The following is a 16729-nucleotide window of genomic DNA, read 5'->3' as shown; positions in this document are numbered from 1 at the left end:
CCCCCCCTCACATATGCTAATGTGCCACAAACAGGAAGTTAATATCACCAACCATTCCCATTTTATTAAGGTGTATCCATATAAATGGCCCACCCTGTATATCGATGAGACCAGTGGGTTGAGGTTTTTAATCGTTCGAAGGCAATAAAAGTTATGTTTGAATTAAGCTAGTGAATGGGAAAACAAGGATATTTGTGATCATTCAGTGATCAAACGTACATACAAGTAAAGCACACACAACCGGAGGATAGGCCATCAAAAAAATAAATCGTGGAAACCCCTTTAAATATTAATGTATGTAAATTTAAATATTAATGTATGTATATATGTAAATTAGCACAATGCAGAATTGCTGCAGATTTTCAATGCAGATTACTAACTGAAGGCCTACTGTAGTTTAGAGTATAATAATATGTGGATGGGGTTTAAAAAGAAAAGCTAAAAAAAAAAAAAAAAAAAAAAACAACATTTACAACAAAATGTCAGCACAGAATTGGAGGAATTCTGCAAAGTTTCTAATATGCAATGTCAGATCTGTTCTGGATCTGTCATGGATTTACCCTTTTTAAAATAATGTTTGAAAGGAAAAAGACAGGAGCTTGTGGACCAAGTTTTAAAGGTAAAGTTTTGAAGTATAAAATACCTACTTTTATTCAATTAACTGTTTTTCTTTCAATTACAAATATGTATGAGTCCTTTTATTCTACTTACAGTACACCTTAAGTGGGTTCATGCCTAGTTCTCTGTACAAAGTACGGTATTAACAATAAATAAAATTATTTTACTTCATAAAAAAAAAAAATAGGAATAAAAATGAGGAAAATATAGCTCAAAACATAAATTGTCTGAACTAGTATTTTCAAAGCCAGAATAATAACATTTCTTAAAGGGGTACTCCGCCCCTAGACATCTTATCCCCTATCCAAAGGATAGGGGATAAGATGTCAGATCCCTGGGATCCCTGCTGCGGCACCCCGCTATCATTACTGCGCAGAGCGAGATCGCTCTGCACGTAATGACGGGCAATACAGGGGCCGGAGCATCGTTAAGTCATGGCTCCGCCCCTCGTGATGTCACGGCCCGCCCCGTCAATACAAGTCTATGGGAAGGGGGCGTGGCGGTCGTCACACCCCCTGCCATAGACTTGCATTAAGGGGACGGGCCGTGATGTCATGAGGGGCGGAGCCATGACGTCACGCTGCTCCGGCCCCTGTATCGCCCGTCATTACGTACAGAGCGAACTCGCTCTGTGCAGTAATGATGGCGGGGTGCCGCAGCGGCGATCCCCGGGGTCCCCAGCAGCGGGACCGCGGCGATCTAACATCTTATCCCCTATCCTTTGGATAGGGGATAAGATGCCAGGGGCGGAGTACCCCTTTAAATAAAAAAAAAAAAAAAAAAGAAACAACAACCACAGTGATCTGGATGATCTAGTCTTCTTCCTCATCATCAAAAGAAAGTAAGCTGGTATTCCGCACTTGTTTCTGGCTGGATTGAGCAGACGTTGACTCCTTGTTTGATTCATTCTTCTTTTTCTTGCTGGAGGATGCATTTATACCTGTAAACTTGTCACTAGTGGAACGTTTTTCTGGCTTTTTGAACAAAATCTTTCCATCTGCAGGGGCAGGTTTCTCATCTACAGAAATAATTGAGATTAGAAATCATTGAGATTAAAGTAAAAATACATTACTCAAATAAGAACTGAAAAAAAGTTTTTGCAAGAAGAAAAATCTTCTAAAAAGAGACTCTAAAGTGTAAAAACATACTAACTTAATAAACCAGGATGACGATCATCCTTCCAGGCTCCTGTTCTGGGCTATGCTGCAATTCAAATGACCTAATACATAAGTGTAGACGAGCGTTTCCCAACCAGGGTGCCTCCAGCTGTTGCAAGACTACAACTCCCAGCATGCCCGGACAGCCTTTGGCTGTCCGGGCATGCTGGGAGTTGTAGTTTTGCAACAGCTGGAGGCACCCTGGTTGGGAAACTTTGGTGTAGACATATAGGTATACCATCACATGCCGATCGCTGGGGACAGATGGACAGGATTACTATCAATCCTCAGAATGAAGGAGAAGTCAGGGGCGCCAGTTTGCACACCATGCCCTCCATTCTTTCACTACTGTGATTGGTGAGAGCCTCAAAGGTTGGATCAATATCAATCATAATGCTATGGAGTATTCTAGTGAAATGCCGTAACAGTATATGGGAATATCCCTTTGAAAATTCTGTACGTGTCCTGTGAGATATCACTTTCTTCTCCCTTTTCTCTTTTACTTCAGTGTTACATAGTTACATAGTTACATAGTTAGTACGGTCGAAAAAAGACATATGTCCATCAAGTTCAACCAGGGAATTAAGGGGTAGGGGTGTGGCGCGATATTGGGGAAGGGATGAGATTTTATATTTCTTCATAAGCATTAATGTTATTTTGTTCCAGGAATGTATCTAATCCTGTTTTAAAGCTGTTAATTGTTCCTGCTGTGACCAGTTCCTGAGGTAGACCGTTCCATGAAAAACACTATCTCTCGGTCGACTCCATTGGGGGACACAGACACCGTGGGTATATCTTGCTGCCACTAGGAGGCTGACACTAGGCATACAAAAAGAAGTCGGCCCCTCCTGGCAGAATATACCCCGCCTACTGACTGAGCTAATCAGTTTTAGCTTAGTGTCAGTAGGAGGCAGACACAGGTCTGGAGTTCTCCAGACCTGGTCTTTTTTATTTTCTAACTAGAGCCTGTAATTAGGTTTTTATCTGCTTTTCTTTTCTGGTTTTTAGGTGGGGTTCAGGAGCATGGTGCTACCTGTTCCTCCATATGCGGCTAAGGGGCACGGGGCATAGAGTATGCACCGTTAACCCATTCCCGCCTGGGGTTGCACATTGGGTACGGGTCCCCCTATCTTCCCTGCTCGTCCCGCTGTCTCAGCCTGATATGATGCAGGTGACCATAGCTGGCTGAAGACATCTTAGGTGAGTATAGCTATATACAGGGTGAGTATATTCCTCAACCCCCCATTCCCCCCCCCCCCCCCCCCGCCTCCCTCTCTTATTCTCTCTATCCTTTTCTGGGCATTTGGGGGACTTTTTCTTTATTTCTGGGGCTTTGAGCTGGGGATAGTGATCTGGCTCAGGGCTCACTATCAGCACTGTCAGGGCTCGGGGATCGCTGGGCAGCTTCCCTTCCCCTCCCCTTCCCACTCCCCCACACTGCTTACTTATCGCAGCAGCCTGTACTTTTCTTTCTTCAGCGGCCAGCCGCATTTTACTTTCGCCCGCTCCTCGGACAGTGCGCACGGCGGGTGAAAAACTACTTGAGGCTGTGGCTGGGGCCTGGTCCGGGATTTTGCTCCGCCCACTCACTGTATGCGGGCGCGCTGGCAGGGCTCCCGCCCTCCTCCTGTTAGTGGCCTGTAGTCTTCTTGGGCGCGCAACAGGGGTCACTGATGCACCTATCAGCTTTGGGGGGGGGGGGGGGGTCATCTACGGTACTCCTCCCCCTTCTCCTCCAATGGGGTCCATCCTGGTATGAAGTTCTCTGTGCAACTCGCACCTCCCCTTCCATCCTCTGCTCTGCGGACCATCTGACTTCAGTTGCTGCCTGCCTCTTCAGCTCTGCTCTTAGGACAGCTCAGCCTACAGGACCTGGGTGAGATTCCTCCATTTTATTTACTGTCTCCCTGTTTACTAGCCCCTATGTCCGACCTCAGACCCGAACCTCCTCCCAGACAGGCGGCCGCAGCCCTAGTCACCTACTACTCTTGTGTAGGCTGCAAGACCACAATGCCCGATAGTTCCACTGAATACACCTGCTAAACCATGCACACAATTTCTCCTGTACTTTCTCCTCAGGATGTCCCCCCCCCCCCCAGAGTGGGTTTCCTCCCTTTCTCAGTCAATTTCCGATCTGGCTCGGGTCTCCAGGACAGTGGATTCGGCACCCAAGAGTGCTTTTTTTCAGGCTCTTCTTCTGAGCCACGCAATCGGGATAGCAATTCTTCCCGTAGATCTCAATCCTCTTCCCAGGCTCACCGGCAGCGCCCCCGCTCTAGGGGCCGCTCTCCCGGTGATCGTCCCCGGTCTCCGACTCACCATTCCCGATGCAATACGCCTCAGTCTAAGGCAACCTCCGCATGCTCCCACTCTCAAGGGGAATTAGTCGGACGCCACCTCGGATCAAGAGGAGCACTCTGCCGTGTCTGATATGGTGGACAGTTTGGTGTTAGCCATCAGGGACACGTTTAATCTAGAGGAGAAAGAACTTCAGATCCTGATCCGGAATTTTCTTTTCACTGCTCTCGTCATTTCCTCAAGGCTCTCATGCTGAATTTGACCCCTTGCCAGATGCGGCTTGGAATCATCCGGATAAACGGTTTCAGCAAACCAAAAAAGTCACAAGCTCAGTTTCCCTTCCCTCGGAATCTGATTTCCAAGTTGCCCTCGCCTGCAGTTGAACCTGTGGTTTCGCGTCTGTCCAAGTCTACTACTCTGCCTCTGGCGGTTGCAGTGTCTTTTAAAGGGGTACTACCGTGCTGACAACTTATCCAATATTTAAAGGATAGGGGATAAGTTGCCTTATCGCGCGGTGTCCAGCCGCTGGGGACCCCCGCGATCTCGCACGCAGCACCACACTCTCATCAGGCTCCGGAGCGAACATCCGCTCTGGGTCTGATGACGGGGCCGGTGATCATGACGTCACAGCTCCGCCCCGTGTGACCTCACGCTCCGCCCCCCCCAAAATGCAAGTCTATGGCAGGGGCGAGACAGCTGTCTCGCCCGCTGCCATAGACTTACATTGAGGGGGCGGAGCAGTGACGTCCCGATACTCCGGCACCGTGATCGGCAGTCATCAGTCCCGGAGCGATGGGGCCCGATGAGAGCGGGGTGCTGCGTGCGAGATCGCGGGGGTCCCCAGCGGCGGGACCCCGCACGATCAGGCAACTTATCCCCTATCCTTTAGATAGGGGATAAGTTGTCAGCACGGTAGTACCGCTTTAAGGATTTGGCGGACAAGAAGATCGAGAACTTGGCAAAGTTTGCCTTTGAAGCGGCAGGTTTGTCCTTTTTACCTACCTTCGCTTCCACCTGGGTATCGAAGGCCGTCTCAGTTTGGGCTTCTCAGCTGCGCCAAGGAATCCTGTCCGGCGCTCCTCGGAAGGACTTGGCGGATCTCGCTCGTCAACTCTCCCAGGACTTCCTCTGTTCGGCTGCTTTGGAGTCAGCACGATGTACGGCCTTTGCCTCAGGTAACTTAGTTGCGATTCGTTGCTCCATGTGGCTGAAGGTGTGGGATGCAGATGCTGCTTCGAAGAAATCTCTAACTGAGTTGCCCTTCTCAGGTTCTCGGCTTTTTGGGAAACTGATAGACGAGATCATATCCGAAGCTACTGGAGGTAAAAGCTCTCTGCTGCTGCAGAACAAACCCCGTCGGAAGACGGCTTCCTTTTGGCCCTTTCGGTCTTTTACATTGGGTCATCCTCCCAAGCAGGCGCCCTTCCAACACCAGGACAAGGTTGTTTTTCAGCCATCTCTCTCCTTCTTGCCCAAGGTGGTCTCCGCCTTTACGTGAACGAGGAGATTGTTCTTCCTTCCTTCTGTCCGGCTCCATCCAATGCCAAGGAACGTTCCCTCCATTGTCTGGATGTGGTTTGTGCTGTCCAGATCTATCCTTCGGTCACCTCCTCTTTCCGGCAGAATGACGCTTTCTTTGCGATTCCGGTGGGTTGTTGCAAGGGTCTTCCGGCTTCCAAGGCGACCATTTCGCGGTGGATCCGTTCCGCCATTTCGGAATCATATCGTCGTAAGGGGAAGGTCCCACCCTTTCGGGTGACTGCACATTCCACGCGTTCCGCTGGGGCTTCTTAGGCGCTATGCAAAAGGGCTTCGGCCTTGCAAGTTTGCAAGGTGGCCATTTTGTCGTCTTTGCACACCTTCAACAGATTCTACTAGGTGAACATTTTTGCGTCCGCTGACGCCAGTGTTGCAGGCGGCAGTGGCTCAGTCTTCTGCCCGATTCTGATTGAGTATTTTTCCCACCCTGGGGACTGCTGGAGCAGACCAAGAAAAGTAGATTTTTTATGCTTACCGTAAAATCTCTTTTTCTGGGACACAGCACCCCTCTTGTTTTGGTTACTATGGTTTGATTTTCTGTCCGAGGGGTAGTGTTCGGTTATTTTTTGTCTGGTTCTCCTACTGCTTTGGGACTAAACTAATTAGCTCAGTCAGTAGGTGGGGTATATCCTGCCAGGAGGGGCAGACTACTTTTTGTATGTCTTGTTTCAGCCTCCTAGTGGCAGCAAGACATACCCACGGTCTCTGTGTCCCCCAATAGAGCCGACCGAGAGAGGATTTACGGTAAGCATAAAAAATCTACTTATTTAGGAAAGGTTTCTTATTCTTCATCTGCAATGTAGTCAAAGCTAGCAAAGCCTTGACAGGGATCACTAAGAGGAGAGAATGAACCACTATAGAATGTGTGTTCATGACTGTTTCAGGAGCATGCAACTGTTAAGCAAGCTTTTCAGTTTTATCTTCTATTACTGGCTCTTGCAAACAGTCTATTAATACTTCTCCCACAATCTGTTCATGAATGTATAATAAATCATGCTCCTTTGTATGCCATATGAAAATGGTTCCCCCTCAGTAGTATTGTCCCTATAGGGTGGCATATAGACCACATGTGTGTCCATACAGGATTTATGTACACAGCTTTTGACAAGAGCATTATCTCTTTAAAAAAAAAATTCTGCTCACATTGACAAAATTACCTGTAGACAGAAAAGATATGAAACAAAACAATCTCCCCTAAACATGCTCTAGAGGTCTAGAACCACCGCTCATCCAGAGACCCTGACTTAAAGCGTTGCTGTCATTAAAAACAACTTTTGATGTTTTGTGTCAGACATGTCAAAAGTCGTTGATCGCACCGGGTCTCACTCCAAAAACCTGCTGCAATCACGAGTTATTAGCTTGTGAAGCAGGCAGCATTGTGCTCCGCTCACCGGCCGACTGGGAGATCTGTACATTTATATGCATGGACTTCTATGCAGGAAAATAAACAGATCTCTTGGCGGGCCGGGGAGCGGGGCACAATGCCGCCTGCTTTTCCAGCTCAGGATGGAGACCCAAAGCAATCTACAACTATTAACTTGTCTGATCGAAATGTCAAATGTTGTTTTTAATACTTTAGGTGATCTGAAATGTCACCGTACACTGTGCATGGGACGATTAAACCAATCATTAGCCTCATAGGTGCTGTACTGGAAGCAAGTAAAGGGTTAAATATTTTCGATGCCCTTCCAACCCCTGGAAATTTTTTAGCTAAGCCTGGAAAATCAAATTTAATAACCCTCCCCCCCATAGTTTACTTAATTGGCTATATCAAAGCAAGACAGGAATCATCTACAAACCTTTAGAACTTTTCAGCTGCTCCTTAATGTTTATGACCTCCTCTGCAGACAGGTCGCCCTTCTTAAGTACCACAACCTGTGGCAGTTCATCCTCCTTATCACTGCCATCACTATCATCCATTCCTGGAAGATCCTGCCGCTGTGAGGGGAAAGGGGAACAGAAAACAACACCAGACTATTGAATATTTTACTTTATTCTGTCACTTCTACCAATATTACATATAATATGAACAATATGTTACAAGTTATAATTAGACTTATAGAGGTGGGACATTGATACAGGGATCTACTCTGATTGCCATATCTGAAGTCAGCAAGAAATTTTCTTCTCTTACAGTGGGATCACACGTAGGCTTATTTGATGCTGCAGATGCGCTACTGACCATCCCTAGTGTGCCTCCTGCTGTGCCCGTATATCCTGCTTTGTCTGCTCGTAGCTGCAATCAGCTGCTATGAGCAGACACACAGGGATCTGTGAGTAAAATGTGCAGTGTATTCACAAGCATCGCGATGCTCCCCCTGCTCTCTGAGATAGGCCGAGAGCAGCCGCAATGTCTGAGAGTAGCAGCCACAATGTCTGAGAGTACTCTGTGCATGCGTGCACGACTCGCTGTATGTCTGCTCATAGAGGTGGATTGCTGCTACGAAGCAAACAAAGCAGGACACAAACAAAGCAGGAGACAGACTCTAGGGACGGTCAGTAGCGCATTCACTGCCTCAAATACGCTGCAAATGCGCTACATGTGACCCTACCGTTAAGGGGGAATTGGCATCAGCCTGACATGGTTGTTTTTTTTTTTTTTTTTGCCTTGCTCACAATCTACACAGTAGGATTATAGCTTGAACTTGATGTCTTTTTTTTTCAACCTTTTGAACATAATATGTAAATAAACAAAAACAATGTTTTTATTTTTTTATATTTATATGTACTTATATACTTATATGTATTTATTACTTGTTTTCGGAATACATCAAGAGGATCTCCCAACACATACCTCCGATGGAAGGCTGCATTGTACCTCACTGTATAGGCATACAGTCACCTACATCCTTTTTAAGCTTTCATGTTAAAAAACAAAGACATACCATGGAATAGCATTGTCTACAATGCTATATCATAATGCAAAAAAAAGTATATACCGTATATACTCGAGTATAAGCCGACCCGAGTATAAGCCGAGACCCCTAATTTCAACCCAAAATCCCAGGAAAAGTTATTGACTCGAGTATAAGCCTAGGGTGGGAAATACCTCATCCCCCCCTGTCATCATCCAGACCCGTCATTAACATCCTCATCATCCCCTTGTCATCATCCCACACATCCCCTTATCATCCCACACATCCCCCCTTCATCATCCCCTTGTCATCATCCCACACATCCCCTTATCCCACACATCCCCCCTTCATCATCCCCTTGTCATCATCCCACACATCCCCCCTTCATCATCCCCTTGTCATCATCCCACACATCCCCTTATCATCCCACACATCCCCCCTTCATCATCCCCTTGTCATCATCCCACACATCCCCTTATCCCACACATCCCCCCTTCATCATCCCCTTGTCATCATCCCACACATCCCCTTATCATCCCACACATCCCCCCTTCATCATCCCCTTGTAATCATCCCACACCCCCCCCCCTTCATCATCCCCACCCCCCTTCATCATCCTCTTCTCATCATTCGCCCTCAGTGGTCTTCAACCTGCGGACCTCCAGAGGTTTCAAAACTACAACTCCCAGCAAGCCCGGGCAGCCATCGGCTGTCCGGGCTTGCTGGGAGTTGTAGTTTTGAAACCTCCGGAGGTCCGCAGGTTGAAGACCACTGCGGCCTTCAACATGCGGACCTCCAGAGGTTTCAAAACTACAACTCCCAGCAAGCCCGGGCAGCCATCGGCTGTCCGGGCTTGCTGGGAGTTGTAGTTTTGAAACCTCCGGAGGTCCGCAGGTTGAAGACCACTGCGGCCTTCAACATCATCCAGCCCCCTCTCACCCCCTTTAGTTCTGAGTACTCACCTCCGCTCGGCGCTGGTCCGGTCCTGCAGGGCTGTCCGGTAAGGAGGTGGTCCGGTGAGGAGGTGGTCCGGGCTGCTATCTTCACCGAGGGCGCCTCTTCTCCGCGCTTCCGGCCCGGAATAGAGCCGTTGCCTAGACAACGACGCATCTGCGTCATTGTCAAGGCAACGTGACTATTCTGAGGCCGGGCCCGAAGCGCTTAGAAGAGGCCTCCCCGGTGAAGATAGCAGCCCGGACCACCTCCTCACCGGACCACCTCCTTACCGGACAGCCCTGCAGGACCGGACCAGCGCCGAGCGGAGGTGAGTACTCAGAACTAAAGGGGGTGAGAGGGGGCTGGATGATGTTGAAGGCCGCAGTGGTCTTCAACCTGCGGACCTCCGGAGGTTTCAAAACTACAACTCCCAGCAAGCCCGGACAGCCGATGGCTGCCCTGGCTTGCTGGGAGTTGTAGTTTTGAAACCTCTGGAAGTCCGCAGGTTGAAGACCACTGCGGGTGGGGGAGTTCACTCGAGTATAAGCCGAGGGGGGTGTTTTCAGCACGAAAAATCGTGCTGAAAAACTCGGCTTATACTCGAGTATATACGGTACACTGAATTGACATAAAAAACTAAAGTGAAATAATGTTTAAAGAAAAAGAACAGAGTCGATATGCTGCGTGTCTACTCAAGTAAGAATAACATAAAGCGAACATCGAAAATGCATACCTTTGTGTCGACAGTTGGCCCTTCTTTGAAGCCAACATCTATCTTAAACTTTTTCAGAAAAGACGGCTCCGCAGGCTTCACATAGGACACTTGATTTCTTTTACTCATGGCTGAAAGGCATTTAAACATGAGAAGACAGAATGGTAATAGAATTTCCAGTCCACCATGCATTATGTATAGTGACCCCCATAGAAGACCATTTATCAATGCAATTTTGGGTGGTCTCAGAGAGGTTTCACTATACAATAACAACATACTGCAAGTTGTAGAGTTGTAGAACACACATACCTTCCTTCGCTCCCTCGGTGCTTCCGGTAACCCGCTCCGGTCTCCGCCACGATCCTCTTCCTGGTGAGTCATACTGCGCTCAGCCAATCACCGGCCGCAGCGAAGTCCAGACTCAGCCGGTGATAGGCTGAGCGGCAGTGTGACGTTTTCGGCCAGGGCCGAAAACGTCACACTGCCGCTCAGCCTATCGCCGTCCGAGTCGGGACTTCGCTGCGGCCGGTGATTGGCTGAGCGCAGTATGACTCGCCCACCACCGGCAACCAGGAAGAGGATCGCAACGGAGACCAGAGCTGGTTACTGGGGCCCGGGGAAGCGAAGGAAGGTGTATCTATTTTTTTACTGCCGGCAGTATGGAGGACAATTTTTTTGTTCTGGAGTTTTCCTATTCAGATGATACCAGTTTGTGTAGAATGGGTTAAAATGGCAACTATTACCTTTAAAAACGTTCAACATGTCCTGAAGACATGTCAGAAAGTCTGATTGTTAATAACCAGAGATGTAAAATTTGTGGAAATTTTGAAGCCATGCAAAAAAAACTTTTTTTCAGGGTTTTTTTTTCCAGTAAGAATGCGAATTTTTGGGAAAATTAAAAAAAAATGCAGTGGGCCAGTTTTACAAATTGAAAATTAGTTTAAATGCTGGATGTTAGTCTCGCCATTTTACTGAGAGGAGAAAAATAAAACCAATTTACTAGTCTGCCAGACTCAAAAACAGACAAACATTATGTGTAATGGGGAGAACATAGAAAGACTCCAATGTCTTTCATGAAGTTTTATATAGGCTGAACGCCATGTTATAAACATAATTTAGCCTTACAAAAGGAAAATGTTGTACACTCCATTTTTTTTGTTTCTCTGGGGGAAAAAAACAAAAATGCCTTTGGTAAATAAAAAACAAAAAAAAAACAAAAAAAAAAAAACATCTCTTGTAATAATCCATGTGCTACGAACCTTTACCAACCGTAAAAATAAAGAGAAGTGAGCAGTGTGCCCATTCATTTCTACTTAACACCTCTCAACTTGGCTACTCAAGTGGTGTGCGGGTTTATAAAAACTCCACCCATACACCACTTACGCCAAATCTGCCAGCAGAACTGAATGGACACAGTACTCGGCTGAGTGCTTCTGCCTGTTTGTTTGTTATAGTGATCGGTGGGGGTCTCAGGTGTTAAAAACTCCTTCAGTCTTTATTTTTAGACCTATAAGTGTTAGGCATATGCAGTCCTTACTTTGAGGTAACAGTGCAATTCCCGAAATGGAAATTCTGCTTAAGGGTAGGGTCACATGTAGCACATCCACAGTGAATTTGACACTGCAGATACGCTACTGACTGTCCCTAGATTGTGCCTCCTGCATTGCTCTTGTGTTCTGAGTGGTCTGCTTATAGCAGCAATCTGTCGCTATGAGCAGACACACAGATATCACACATGCTCAGTGTACTCAAAGATATTGCAGGCGCTCTCAATCTAGCTCAGGGAGCAGAGGAAGAGACCTCGATGTCTGTGAGTAAACTGCACATGCGCAAGTAACGTACAGATTCCTGTGTGTCTGCTCGTAGCGGCAGACAACACAGATAATGCAGAACACACGGGCAATGCAGGAGGCTTACTCTAGGGATGGTCAGTAGTCACTGCATCCGCAGTGTTAAATACGATGCGGATGTGCTACGTCTGACCCTACCCTTAGGGTATGTTTACATGTACAGGACCTGCTGCATATTTTGTGCAGCCGATTTTGCTACCCATTAAATTCAAAATCAGCTGCAGAAAATATGAAGCAAATCCTGTATGTGTGAACATACTCTTTGGGTATATTCACATGTACAGTACCCTGTGCACATTTGATGCTGCAGATTTCAATGTGAACTAAAAGACTAAACACGGCTTCAAATCTGCAGCTTGGAATCCTGCACATCAAATATGTAGGTGGGGAGAGAAGTGTATGCTGACCCAGACAATCCCATAGTGTGACGACTGTCGTGGAAGCCAGGGAGAATAACAGGAGAAAAATACTGCTTGAGCAATTTTCTTTCCACTATTCCCGTCAAAAAACAGCATGGGCATACACAATACTACACTGCAGAGCACTATACATGGGGCAGACTGCACTACTGCTATACATGGAGCATGGGCATACACAATACTACACTGCAGAGCACTATACATGGGGCAGACTGCACTACTGCTATACATGGAGCACGGGCATACACAATACTACACTGCAGAGCATTATACATGGGGCAGACTGCACTACAGCTATACATGGAGCATGGGCATACACAATACTACACTGCAGAACATTATACATGGGGCAGACTGCACTACAGCTATACATGGAGCATGGGCATACATAATACTACACTGCAGAGCATTATACATGGGGCAGACTGCACTACTGCTATACATGAAGCATGGGCATACACAATACTACACTGCAGAACATTATACATGGGGCAGACTGCACTACTGCTATACATGGAGCATGGGCATACACAATACTACACTGCAGAGCATTATACACGGGGCAGACTGCACTACTGCTATACATGGAGCATGGGCATACACAATACTACACTGCAGAGCATTATACATGGGGCAGACTGCACTACTGCTATACATGGAGCATGGGCATACACAATACTACACTGCAGAGCATTATACATGGGGCAGACTGCACTACAGCTATACATGGAGCATGGGCATACATAATACTATACTGCAGAACATTATACATGGGGCAGACTGCACTACAGCTATACATGGAGCATGGGCATACATAATACTACACTGCAGAGCATTATACATGGGGCAGACTGCACTACAGCTATACATGGAGCATGGGAATAATATTACACTGCAGAACATCTACACAGGGCAGACTGCACTACTGCTATACATGGAGCGTGGGAATAATATTACACAGCAGCATTATACATGGGGCAGACTGCACTACAGCTATACATGGAGCATGGGCATACAGAATATTACACTGCAGAACATTATACATGGGGCAGACTGCTCTACAGCTATACATGGAGCATGGGAATAATATTACACTGCAGAACATCTACACAGGGCAGACTGCACTACTGCTATACATGGAGCGTGGGAATAATATTACACAGCAGCATTATACATGGGGCAGACTGCACTACAGCTATACATGGAGCATGGGCATACACAATACTACACTGCAGAGCATTATACATGGGGCAGACTGCACTACTGCTATACATGAAGCATGGGCATACACAATACTACACTGCAGAACATTATACATGGGGCAGACTGCACTACTGCTATACATGGAGCATGGGCATACACAATACTACACTGCAGAGCATTATACACGGGGCAGACTGCACTACTGCTATACATGGAGCATGGGCATACACAATACTACACTGCAGAGCATTATACATGGGGCAGACTGCACTACTGCTATACATGGAGCATGGGCATACAGAATATTACACTGCAGAACATTATACATGGGGCAGACTGCTCTACTGCTATACATGGAGCATGGGAATAATATTACACTGCAGAACATCTACACAGGGCAGACTGCACTACTGCTATACATGGAGCGTGGGAATAATATTACACAGCAGCATTATACATGGGGCAGACTGCACTACAGCTATACATGGAGCATGGGAATAATATTACACTGCAGAACATCTACACAGGGCAGACTGCACTACAGCTATACATGGAGCATGGGCATACACAATACTACACTGCAGAGCATTATACATGGAGAAGACTGCTCTACAGCTATACATGGAGCATGGGCATACACAATATTACACTGCAGCATTATACATGGGGCAGACTGCTCTACAGCTATACATGGAGCATGGGAATAATATTACACTGCAGAACATCTACACAGGGCAGACTGCACTACTGCTACACATGGAGCATGGGCATACACAATACTACACAACATTATACATGGGGCAGACTGCTCTACAGCTATACATGGAGCATGGGAATAATATTACACTGCAGAACATCTACACAGGGCAGACTGCACTACTGCTACACATGGAGCATGGGCATACACAATACTACACAACATTATACATGGGGCAGACTGCTCTACAGCTATACATGGAGCATGGGAATAATATTACACTGCAGAACATATACACGGGGCAGACTGCACTACTGCTATACATGATGCATGGGCATACACAATATTACACTGCAGAACATATAAATGGGGCAGACTGCACTACAGCTATGCACAGAGCATGGGCATATTACACTGCAGAACATATACATGGGGCAGACTGCACTACTGCTATACATGAAGCATGGGCATACATGATATTACACGGCAGAACATTATACATGGGGCAGACTGCACTACTGCTATACATGGAGCATGGGCATAAAAGATATTACACTGCAGAGCATTATACATGGGGCAGACTGCACTACTGCTATACATGGAGCATGGGCATACACAATATTACACTGCAGAGCATTATACATGGGGCAGACTGCACTACTGCTATACATGAAGCATGGGCATACATGATATTACACGGCAGAACATTATACATGGGGCAGACTGCACTACTGCTATACATGGAGCATGGGCATAAAAGATATTACACTGCAGAGCATTATACATGGGGCAGACTGCACTACTGCTATACATGGAGCATGGGCATACACAATATTACACTGCAGAGCATTATACATGGGGCAGACTGCACTACAGCTATACATGGAGCATGGGCATACACAACATTACACTGCAGAATATTATACATGGGGAAGACTGCACTACTGCTATACATGGAGCATGGGCATACACAACATTACACTGCAGAACATATACACGGGGCAGACTGCACTAATGCTATACATGAAGCATGGGCATACATGATATTACACTGCAGAACATTATACATGGGGCAGACTGCACTACTGCTATACATGGAGCATGGGCATAAAAGATATTACACTGCAGAGCATTATACATGGGGCAGAAGGCACTACTGCTATACATGGAGCATGGGCATACACAATATTACACTGCAGAACATTTACATGGGGAAGACTGCACTACTGCTATACATGGAGCATGGGCATACACAACATTACACTGCAGAACATTATACATGGTGCAGACTGCACTACTGCTATACATGGAGCATGGGCATACACAACATTACACTGCAGAACATATACATGGGGCAGACTGCACTACTGCTATATATGGAGCATGGGCATAAAAGATATTACACTGCAGAGCATTATACATGGGGCAGACTGCACTACTGCTATACATGGAGCATGGGCATACACGATATTACACTGCAGAACATTTACATGGGGCAGACTGCACTACTGCTATACATGGAGCATGGGCATACATGATATTACACTGCAGAACATTTACATGGGGCAGACTGCACTACTGCTATACATGGAGCATGGGCATACACGATATTACACTGCAGAACATTTACATGGGGCAGACTGCACTACTGCTATACATGGAGCATGGGCATACACGATATTACACTGCAGAACATTTACATGGGGCAGACTGCACTACTGCTATACATGGAGCATGGGCATACACAACATTAAACTGCAGAACATATACATGGGGCAGACTGCACTACTGCTATACATGGAGCATGGGCATACACAACATTACACTGCAGAACATATACATGGGGCAGACTGCTCTACAGCTATACATGGAGCATGGGCATACACAACATTACACTGCAGAACATATACATGGGGCAGACTGCACTACTGCTATACATGGAGCATGGGCATACACAACATTACACTGCAGAACATATACATGGGGCAGACTGCACTACTGCTATACATGGAGCATGGGCATACACAACATTACACTGCAGAACATATACATGGGGCAGACTGCTCTACAGCTATACATGGAGCATGGGCATACACAACATTACACTGCAGAACATATATATATATATATATATGGGGCAGACTGCACTACAGCTATACATGGAGTAGTGCGGACACCAGCACACACTGCTGATCGCTACCTAAGGAACCATGTGAACAGTGCACTCGCTTCTGTAAAATGACCCAGCTTTCCTATCACCGGCACATACCTTTCTCACACTTTGCTCCAGTCTCCACTACCCACAATCCGTCTACACTGTTTTCAAAACAGGGAACACGGACCGGACGGGATCGCCGGAGGGACAATCCACATTCTGAGAGGCAGTGGACTACACAAAGATGGCCGCCGGAGCCTCATACACGTCTGTTTCCGCAAGTAGGCGTG

At 46.7% G+C, this 16729-nt stretch overlaps 2 protein-coding genes across 2 annotated transcripts in view; one reads left to right on the top strand and one right to left on the bottom strand.

The window, feature by feature from the left end:
• Positions 1–16729, top strand: part of KIF15 (kinesin family member 15) — a 197436-nt gene that overhangs the window by 76833 nt on the left and 103874 nt on the right. The gene's annotated exons all lie outside the window — the stretch shown is intronic.
• KIAA1143 (KIAA1143 ortholog) lies at positions 1385–16697 on the bottom strand. Its single transcript, XM_056520591.1, has 4 exons — positions 16554–16697; positions 10137–10246; positions 7412–7550; positions 1385–1636 (listed from the first exon to the last, which is right to left on the bottom strand). Exons 2-4 carry the CDS (start codon positions 10242–10244, stop codon positions 1431–1433), a joined length of 453 nt encoding a protein of 150 aa, XP_056376566.1. The 5' UTR covers positions 10245–10246; positions 16554–16697; the 3' UTR covers positions 1385–1430.

This window comes from Hyla sarda, chromosome 5, assembly GCF_029499605.1.
Source record: "Hyla sarda isolate aHylSar1 chromosome 5, aHylSar1.hap1, whole genome shotgun sequence".
Classification (NCBI taxonomy): Eukaryota; Metazoa; Chordata; class Amphibia; order Anura; family Hylidae; genus Hyla; species Hyla sarda.
Note: the sequence above shows the minus strand (reverse complement) of the source record. Positions and strands in the feature narration are given on the sequence as shown.